General features: G+C 39.8%; 1 protein-coding gene across 5 annotated transcripts in view; it reads left to right on the top strand.

Moving 5' to 3' along the window:
* Nucleotides 1-11086, top strand: part of kansl3 (KAT8 regulatory NSL complex subunit 3) — a 50726-nt gene that overhangs the window by 16500 nt on the left and 23140 nt on the right. For all 5 annotated transcript variants that reach the window (XR_009817511.2, XM_061981773.2, XM_061981774.2 and 2 more), the window contains exons 9-13: nucleotides 4193-4264; nucleotides 4355-4429; nucleotides 4527-4684; nucleotides 9959-10022; nucleotides 10113-10301. Coding sequence is in view for 4 of the 5 variants with exons in the window: in XM_061981773.2 (XP_061837757.1) it covers nucleotides 4193-4264; nucleotides 4355-4429; nucleotides 4527-4684; nucleotides 9959-10022; nucleotides 10113-10301 (558 nt within the window). In the remaining variant the exon portion in view is untranslated. The remainder of the gene's footprint in view (nucleotides 1-4192; nucleotides 4265-4354; nucleotides 4430-4526; nucleotides 4685-9958; nucleotides 10023-10112; nucleotides 10302-11086) is intronic.

Here is an 11086-nt window from a genome sequence, read left to right as displayed (position 1 = left end):
TACTGCCGCAAGTGGTGGAAAAGTGTCTAACATCTGAGTACCGCCGCAGCCCGTACAGACCTCAGCTGAGAAACATATTTTTGGCGCCCCCTCTAGAGGGCGTTCGTCGCCCAACAATGGTGAAGAAACACTGGTGTAATGTACCAACAACACCCATTGTATGGTTCATTCCTCCTGGAAGTGCAAAGCCAACATGGCACACTTCCAGGCACACTTCCAAGTTCACCTTTAGGTATTCAAACACAGCGCAGACTTTTAGGAACATGGATTACGGTTAAAATATGATAAATCTATTTGTGGCAACATTGGACAAAGTTATGTTTAACCTGGGCTGGCCGATGAAACGTAATCAGTATATATCGCGATTGACTCGTAATCAATAACAGTAAAAAATGCGTTCAATAAAAAGTTTGATGTTTTTTTTTTCTTCGTCGGAAGAAAGCGGAAGTTGCAAAGCAAGGTTGGTTGCATGAACAAAGGCACTCACTCTCTGGTAACCAAGCAACGCAGGAAGTGATCACGGATCAGTGGGAGTGACACGCCAACAGCCAATCAGGTGACAGTATCAACTATCACGTTTGGTTGCACCATCTTGTTGTCTCGGGCGGCATAGTATTTGCATGGAGTGAGAAGAGATAGTAAAAATGAAGAAATTGTGGATAAAAGAAAAAGTCACCTGGACAATTTGTCACTTTTGGTAATGTTTTCCAAAGGGACCGTAGTCAGACCAATGTGGTCTGTAAATGATGCATGGCGCTCGTCCCCACCAAGACCACTATTACGACACCACTTTAGCCACGCTCACCCTTTAGAGCACAGCTGTCACTTCCTGGCACTAAACATGGAGAAAACAGTTATCAGGTTTCTCCATGTTTACATTTTCACACTTTGCACTATTTTCCTACACTTTACGAAGCATTTCTTACATATTCGTTATTTTTGCACCTTCATTTTAAGAGCGTAATAGTAAGTGTTCAATGTCCATCCATCCATCCATTTTCTACCGCTTAATCCCTAACGATTATTTTTCTATCGATTAATCTATAGATAATTTTTTCGATTAATCGGTTAATCTATACATAATTTTTTCGATTAATCTATATATTATTTTTCCTTTTACCGATTATTTTTTTTATTTAAAATGAAGATGAAAAAATAAATGTAGGCCAGTTTTTTCAAAAGGCATGGCGTTTATTTACAAAAAAAAAAGTATGGCCACTCAGTCAACATTGACAACAACATGACAAAATATTCTGTAACAATGTAAACATTTAAAACTTTTAACATTTAACAAAATTAAAAGTAGCTTATTTGCTTTTTAATGTGCAAATATAAAAGTAAACATCCAGTGCAAATCTTAATATTCTGCAATAGTATAAGCATTTCAAAAGTAAAAGTATTGCTTATTTTGCTTTAAAATGTGCAAAAATAAAGATAAAAATCCAATACAAAAAAGTGCAAAACGGAAATATTCTGTAACAGTGTAAACATTTCAACAAAGGTAAAAGTATTACTTATTTGCTAAAATGTGCAAAAATAAAGATAAACATCCAATACAAAAAAGTGCAAAACGAAATATTCTGTAACAACAGTGTAAACATTTCAACAAAAGTACAAGTATTGGTTATTTTGCTTAATAACACAACAATGATAGTATGATTAAAGTGAAAGTTAATTGTTCGTTTGTACATAGTATATGTAACTGTTAATGTTGTAAAAGGTATTTTGCATAACTAATTAACGTTAGCGTTTGTGACACGTCTTTGCCAGGTTTACAATCTTTTAATTTTACACAAAGTCTTTTCTCTTCCAACTCTTTTCTCTTTCTTTCCTCGTTTTTCAGCTCCTCTTCCTCGCTCGCTCGTCGTCCTCTGTCTTTGGCTCTCCTCCTCTCTCGCTCCACGTCAGCTTCACTCTGGCTCCTTCCAGTCTCTCTTCCCTCTCTCTCTGCTGCTCCCCTTTTCTTCAGCGAGAGGAGATTGGATGATCGCGGCGTCGCTCCCGGCGCGCCCCACCTCTCCATAGCGTTAAAGAGGAGCGCGTCTTTGTAAACACTGAACAGGCACGCCAAACGCGCCTCTCAGAGCGAAACGGTGCTTTAGTTTATGAATTTACAACGCAGATACAAATGACACATTCATGTTTTTGTGTAATGATGACAACGTATACTCACGCGGACGATTGACTAGTTGATGGTGATGGCAAGAACGCTGTCGGGTGTTTTCTTTTCAAATGTTCGTTCATAGCCGTTGTGCTGCTATGATAGCCATTTCCGCTCGACACAGTGTGCATACAACAAAATTATTTGGCCGTTTATTGAAATACTCCCACACTTTTGACGACTTTTGGCGTGCTTTTTTCCCCTCGCTCGCACCCCTCGCATCGTCTGCTTTGCGCTCCGCCATGACGGTAGTGTGACGTAAATATGCGACGCGTCGACGCACAAAAACGGCGTCGACGTAACCGATGTCGTCGACTACAGCCTTATTCTGCATTGACAGCTGAGGGGATTATAATCAGAGGAAGGTTACATTTGAAATAAAAATGTTTACATTTCATGATTTTTTTTCTTGGTCGTTACTTTCGATCGGTTGTAAAAAATATGAATTATTAGTATTGACCGATATAGAACACTTTTATCGTGATACAGTTTTCAGCCATATTGCCCAGCCTGAGTTTTAGTTTCACTTTTGCATCTCACTGTACATAACTGTGGTGCGTTCAAGGACCCTTGATTAAAGTTCGAAACAGAAACGGCACTAGGTTGTAAAGACATGGGAACATTAACCCCCAGGAGATGCACTAATAATGATGTATTATGATTATTATCATCATCCACTGATGATTATCCTATGTGAATAAGCTTATTGCTTACTTTGCAGTATTAAGTAAATGGATACTTGACATATTTATAGTAATATTTCAGTGAACAATAAGAGGTTAAACAATTCAATTAAAACTTTGTCTGGATACTTTATATTCCTTGGCACCTTTTTGTAAAAAAGAAAGAAAGCCTAAACAATACTGAACTTGTTTTAATAAAACAACACCAAAACACTTCAATAATTTTTTTTGGGCGGGAGTCTTTTGCCCCCTAAAAAGGCCTAATGACACCACTGGTTCAAACGCTTAAAGAAACAAAGACAAACATGTAAATATTGTGGCGTTTATGAATATAGAGTGGGCAATCTACTGTATTTCATAGTGATCACGTTGATGAGTGTATGCATGCAAAAGGAACTGTTTTTAAAAAAAAAGTTTTTAAAAAAGCTAGTTCCAACCAAATAAAGTACATTTGTATTTTAGTGCATGTAAACATACTGAGTTTGTGTATGTGGGGCAGTGACATTAGGTTTCGGGTAGGATGGGGCACAGGGGTTTTATATTAATACATAAAAGTGATTGCAATAGAACAGGGCTGGCGATTACGTGGATGGCGAGCTAGCGGTGGATGGTGGAGGGTGTGTCAGTCCATCACCAGCCCGGCATTAAAAAAATAGACCTAAAAATGTGCGATCAGCAATCTTCACCAAGACATCACTTGATTGACATTCACGGCACCCAAGGGTCTTGTGAGATGACGCCGGCTGCTGCCACATCATTATTAAGAAAAAATGACCGACAGATGGCGAGAAACACTTTTTATTTCAACCGTACCTCATGTCAAAAGCTTAAAGACTGACTGCACAGTTCCTGTCTTCACAATAAAAGCGCTGCTTCATCCTGCCTAAGCTAACAAAATAAGAGTCTCAGAAAACTAGCAAGCTACGGAGTTTGCCGCCAATGTATTTCTTGTAAAGTGTATAAAAAGGAGTATGGAAGCTGGACACTTTCATGTGGTATTGGACAGAAAGGAGGACTTTTTTTCTCCTCCATTTGAAAATGTGGACGTTATCATCCATTGATTCCAATCAATGCATGTCATCACAATCATACCAACTTATATTCTTGTCTTCATGAAAGAAACATGCTTGTATTATCATTAAACACTTTTAACTTCTTAACAAAAACCTCTCTTTCATAAATAAATAAAATGATATATATGAATGAGGTAGATCCCTTCGACTTGGTCAATTGAAAAGTAGCTTGCCTGCAGAAAAACGTGTTATATAATAATATAATAAAAGTGTCTCAGAATAAAGATCAACAGTGTTTGTTGTGATTTGATATTTTAAATGAATCTCGCCTGCAGGTTCACAGTCACTTCCCCCACAAACCCATCATCTTGGTCGGTTGGAACGCAGGAGCGCTCATTGCTTGCCATGTAAGGGTTCTAATTTTTGGGACATTATTACTATTATTATTATTATTCATGTTTTGCAAAACATCATCAGCTGTGGTATTCACTCAACAGGTGTCCCTGATGGAGTATCTGACCGCTGTGGTTTGTCTGGGCTTCCCCCTGCTTACAGTCAACGGTCCAAGAGGGGTACGACCTCAAAGACTTCATATATTGTTCAATGCTTTTCCGTCCGTGGTTTGTAGTCAGTGTTTGTTGTTGTTGTCGTCGTGTGACTGTCTGGTAGGATGTGGACGACCCACTGCTGGACATGAAAACTCCCGTGTTGTTTGTGGTCGGGCAAAATGCTCTGCAGTGCAGCGTGGAAGGAATGGAGGATTTCCGAGAGAAACTGAGGGCAGATAACAGCATGGTGGTGGTGGGAGGAGCTGATGATAACATCAGGTGAGTCATGGCTGCTTACATCTCAAACATTTATGTCATTGTGGTGATTTGGAGTGTGACCCGTATATCCAGCAAACTATCGTGACGTTTACCCATACGATAGATACTACGGTACTATCGCTGACATCTTGCCTCATGTCGTATTTTCTTCTACTAACTTCATCAACCTTCTACGGGACTTTGATGTAAAAAAATAAAAAGTGTTTTTTTTCCCCCATAGTTCTTATCTTCCTTGGAGAAATTCTAAAGTAAACAAAAACAGTGTGGCTTAATCTTCTATTTGCTCTCATCTGTGCTAAACAAAGAGACAGTCTGTGCGGCATTGACATGCACATCTGTCCACACAGAAAGAAACATAAACATGAGACCAATCAAATATTGTCACATTACTTCTAACTACCGTATTTTCTGGAGCATAGAGCACACCGATATATAAGCCGCAGCCACTAAATTTCTAAATAAAAAAATGTGTTTCCATATATTAGCCGCATGGGACTATAAGCCGCAGATATATACGTCGTAAAAGGATTTATTTACAAATATTTTGTAAATGCTTATTTACATACCCTAATTTTTTCCAAACGGTGTCTTTAACACGGCAGTAAAATGGCTGATCAAACAAAACAGTCGTCATCGTCATGGACTCACTAGCTGCGGAAACTAGCTCTTCAATCAGCTAAATAGACTCAATAACTCCACGGTGACGTTTTGCTGAATTTACTGAAGAATTTGTGAAACTGAAACCATACAAAAAGAATAATTAGTTAATAAGTTAATACTAACACAGACACTCGTAGACGTGTTAGCATATTAGCCAATGCTAACGACGCAAGCTTCATTACAATACAATGGCACGTACAAATATGCATGAAAACACTCCTAAACCGTCACACATGGGACGGTTTAGTAAGTGTGAATTGTTTTAGTTATATTGTCAAACTTACAAACGTTGCTGGGACTGATGAATGAAAAATCACTTCAAGCAGAAACGCTATGGACAGTTTTACTTGCGTTTCAAGGCATTAAAACAGGAAGTAAATTGTTAACCTGCAACACCTGCATTGAGCGATCTCGTCCAAAAGTTGGCACTATAGCAGAAACAATAATTCATATTGTCAGTGTCTCTGATTTGGTTTAATGAAAACCATTGAACACAAAGCATTATGGCCATTAGCGAAAATAACCCATAAATTAGCCGCACAGTTTTATAAGCCGCAGAGCTCAAAGCATAGGAAAAAAGTAGCAGCTTATTGTCCGGAGTTTACCGTAATATAAACGTACCATACCATATTTTCTGGACTATGGAGTGCATTAGTAAATTAGCATCACCCACAAAATGTTAGGGGAACAATCTTTTTCATATATTAGCCGCACCAGACTATAAGCCGCAGATACATAAAAATTGCAAAATAAGTTATTTACACAGAATGTTTATTTACCTACCCTATATTTTTCTAAACGGTGTCAATAGAACGGCAGTAAAACGATTGATCAAACAAAACAGAAGTCATAGTCATGGACCCACTAGCTGCGGAATCTAGCTCTCCAATCAGCTAAACAGACTCAATAACTCAACGGGGAGGTTTTGGGGAATTTACTGAGGAATTTGTGAAACTGAAACAATACAAAAATAATGCCATTGTAAATTAATAATACCAACACAGATGCCTGTAGACGTGTTAGCAAATTAGCTAATGCTACCGACGCTAGCTTCATTACAATACGATGGCACGTACAAATATGCATGAAAACACTCCTACAGGCATCACACATGGGACGGCTAAGTGGAAAAAGAATGTCGTTGTAAGGTAATAATACTAACACAGACACTCATAAACGTGTTAGCATAGTTAGTTACTGTAATTTCCAGACTATAGAGCGCACCCAAGTAAAATGGTAAATGGGTTATACTTGTATAGCGCTTTTCTACCTTTAAGGTACTCAAAGTACCTTAATTATTTCCACATTCACCCATTCACACACACATTCACACACTGATGGCGGGAGCTGCCATGCAGAGCCCTAACCACGACACATCAGGAGCAAGGGTGAAGTGTCTTGCTCAAGGACACAACGGATGTGACTTGGCTGGTAGAAGTTCGGGATCAAACCAGGAACCCTCAGGTTGCTGGCACGGCCACTCTCCCAACCGCACCACGCCATCCCCCGTAAAAGTAAATGCTGCGCTTACCTAATTTTCTGACTTTATTTTGTACATACACTGGCCGCACAAGACTTTAAGCCACAGGTGTTCACATTGAAACATAAAATATTTACACGGGTGCTTCTGTTAATTCATATATGTAACAAAATATAGTGCTAACAATATGGCATACAGTAGCCTACCAGAGCAGCCTTTGTCCTCCGCCTCGAAGAAGATGACTTCAGAGTTTTTAGACCGCGACGGTCCGGCCTTTCGTTGGTGGATTTTTGTTCTGTGCACAGGCTGTTTCTATTTTCAATGGAAGGATGGATCGTTCTCGTCTTCAGGGCTGCGTTGTGTGAAGTTTGTTGTTTTTACTACATGATGAGGGTGAGCACACAACGCGCTAAATGGCCGACTGAAAGATTATGTGAGTGTGTTTGATTTAATGTAAACAATTTCATTTGTCCGCCCACTCCGCCGTGAACTGTTCATCAGTTTCATTGGTCTGAAGTGCTGAAGATACATTTATTGGCGTGCTTTTAAAATTATTATCTTTTTTAATGCGTGGGAAAAAAGTAGCAGCTTGTAGTCCGGAAATTATGTTTTTTTATTTAAAAATAACTCAACAAGTTATCGGTAGGTTTTCATAAAACTTTCAGTAAATTTACGTTATGAAATAAGAAACAACTCATTAGATTCCGGATCATTTGAATACATTATATACGTTTATAGGGGAACATCATCACCAGACCTATGTAAGCGTCAATATATATCTTGATGTTGCAGAAAAAAGACCATATATTTTTTTAACCGATTTCCGAACTCTAAATGGGTGAATTTTGGCGAATTAAACACAACGTGACGTCACATCGGGAAGCAATCCGCCATTTTCTCACTTTCGTCGGGGTGTTGTCGGAGGGTGTAACAACACGAACCGGGACGGATTCAAGTTGCACCAGTGGCCCAAAGATGCGAAAGTGGCAAGAAATTGGATGAAATTTGTTCAAAATACGAGGCTGTGGGGAAAGCCGACGAAATGGTCAGTCGTTTGTTCCGCACACTTTACCGACGAAAGCTATTTTACGACAGAGATGGCAATAATGTGTGGATATCCTGCGACACTCAAAGCAGATGCTAACATCAACTCCAAAACTGGACAGATCAGCTTTCAGGAAAAGAGAGCGGATGAGGGTATGTCTACAGAATATATTAATTGATGAAAACTTTATTCATTAATAATAATAATAATAATAACTGGGATTTATATAGCGCTTTTCTAAGTACCCAAAGTCGCTTTACATGTAGAACCCATCAATCATTCACACCTGGTGGTGGTAAGCTACTTTCATAGCCACAGCTGCCCTGGGGTAGACTGACGGAAGCGTGGCTGCAATTTGCGCCAACGGCCCCTCCGACCACCACCTATCATTCATCATTCAATTCACCGGTGTGAGTGGCACCGGGGGCAAAGGGTGAAGTGTCCCGCCCAAGGACACAACGGCAGAGATTTTTGGATGGTAAGAGGCGGGGAACGAACCTGCAACCCTCAGGTTTCTGGCACGGTTGTTCTACCCACTACGCCATGCCGCCCACATTACTCGCGGTTTTACGTAAATTATTATACATAAACTGTGTTTACCAATAATTTAGCTTAAAAACATTTATTTTTTTCAATCATTCGAGTACATTCGGGTAGTCTTGTGTAATGCAGTATTTTGTGTCTATTTAGGTATGGTTAACCTGAGTGCTGAAATCGTGGGAAAATATATGTTCTTAGCGCGCCTGAAATCGGCTGTCTGCACTCTCAAAGTGCATGTTGTTGCCAAATGTATTTTGTATGCTGTAAACCTAGTTCATAGTTGTTAGTTTCCTTTAATGCCAAACAAACACATACCAATCGTTGGTTAGAAGGCGATCGCCGAATTCGTCCTCGCTTTCTCCCGTGTCGCTGGCTGTCGTGTCGTTTTCGTCGGTTTCACTTGCATACGGTTCAAACCGATATGGCTCAATAGCTTCAGTTTCTTCTTCAATTTCGTTTTCGCTACCTGCCTCCACACTACAACCATCCGTTTCAATACATGCGTAATCTGTTGAATCGCTTAAGCCGCTGAAATCCGAGTCTGAATCCGAGCTAATGTCGCTATACCTTGCTGTTCTATGCGCCATGTTTGTTTGTATTGGCATCACTGTGTGACGTCACAGGAAAATGGACGGGTGTATATAATAACGATGGTTAAAATCAGGCACTTTGAAGCTTTTTTTAGGGATATTGCGTGATGGGTAAAATTTTGAAAAAAACTTCGAAAAATAAAATAAGCCACTGGGAACTGATTTTTAATGGTTTTAACCCTTCTGAAATTGTGATAATGTTCCCCTTTAAGTTGCGTGTTTCAACCTCTGTGTGTTTATGCTAGCGGACTGCTAAAACAAAGATGGTAGAGATTGACAAGATGTTTCACTCCATTTATTTTATACTGCTACAGATGGCACAAAAAGTTATGGGAAAGTTGAGGAAATGTCCAAAATGGTTTATTCATTTTTTGGGGCTGATCCGGATCATGTCTACTAGATTACTTTACAAGCTTTAACTTCTGCGTGCGTATGCTAGCATCCCCGTCTCCACCCACAGAGACAAAGATAGCAGATGACTGACAAGAGGCTTCACTCTGTTTCTTTCTTTCTGCTACAGATAGCACAAAACGTTGTGGGCACATTTATATCAAACTTTCAGTAAATGTCAAAAATGGAAAAGGAACAAGTGAATTGATTGCGGGAGTGAGCTGGATCACCATTTGGTTTCAGTACTTTTGTACTATTGGTAAGGAGGACCTGTCTGAGGTCTGCTTTTGTAGTTCTCTTTAAAAACACACAAAACTGTTCTTCGCGTGAGTGACTGTTTACAGTTTTATTGCACTAAAAAGTGTTCTGCACTATTTGCTGTTCGTACTAACTGGTTCAATTAGGCTGCAAATGATAAACTATAACATGTATTTAAGTTTATCACACCGCTATTGCATTATCGCCATTACGAGATATCATTATTGCGAGTCATGTATCGCATACCACATCGTGAGATAGCCTGAGATTCCCAGCCCGAGTGGTGATAATCATAGATATCCTCTCCACAGAATCAATTCTGCTAAAATGAAATTGGAAGGACTGACGCAGACGATGGTTGACCGCTGCATTCAGGTTGGTCCTGGAAAATTGTATTTTCCCCTATTTGTATTGTTCTACAGGGTTATTGAAATAGCAAATGTTTTTGTTGTTGTTGCATCACAGGATGAGATTGCAGACTTCTTGTCAGGCGTCCTCGCAAGAGCTGAGAGCCACAGCCACGGCTCAGGGGAGACCAGAGACCTGGACACAGAGAAGAAGAGAAGGCCCCGACGAGAAGTCCCCTTTGACATGGAGAGAGGACGACCTTCCTCGCCCGCCCTGAGAGTCGCCATCTCTCCGTCGGGGTCAGAGGTCAGCCAGTTAGCACTTTGCGACAGTTTTCATCAAAACATTGGTAATATATACTACAATAACACAGAATCTGTGTCTAATAGGGTTGTACGTTATACCGGTACGAGTATAGTACCGCGATACTAATGAATCCTATTCGGTACTATACCGTCTCTAAAAAGTACCGGCCCCTGCCCCCCTTTTTTTTTAACGGGCATGATAGCACGTCGTCACGTCATGACATTGCTAGTTTTACGAGAAGAGGAGCATGTTCGGCCGCACACATGGAGTACTTACAAGCAGACACAGTGTGTATACAGAAAAGGGAGAATAGACGCATTTTGGTCTAAAAAATAAAGATGAAGTTATAACACTGAAAAACCCTCAGGAAGAGGTGCTTTAAGACATGGCTAGCTAGCTAGCAGCTAACGTTCATCTACAGTCGGCAGTGTTTTAGCTACTTCCAAATCATTAATCCTGGCCTCCATGGCGACAAATAAAGTAAGTTTCTTACAAGTACCCATTATCACTGGAGGACGAGGAATAGCTAAACATGCTTCACTACACACCCTAGGAGGATACAGTAGCTCACCGACGTCACAATGTAAACAAACGCCATGGGTGGATCTTCATCTGACATCGACTGTAATGATACCAAGTACAGGAGCGTATCTAGTCGATACTACTATGATTACATCGATATTTTTTAGCATCACAAAATATTTTTTCCTTTTTAAAAAATTCATATTATGTTTATAAACTCAGGAAATACGTCCATGGAAACGAGGACTTTGAATATGACCAAT

This window comes from Nerophis lumbriciformis, linkage group LG24 (assembly GCF_033978685.3).
Source record: "Nerophis lumbriciformis linkage group LG24, RoL_Nlum_v2.1, whole genome shotgun sequence".
NCBI classification, from domain to species: domain Eukaryota; kingdom Metazoa; phylum Chordata; class Actinopteri; order Syngnathiformes; family Syngnathidae; genus Nerophis; species Nerophis lumbriciformis.
This window is presented reverse-complemented; position numbering and strand designations above follow the sequence as displayed.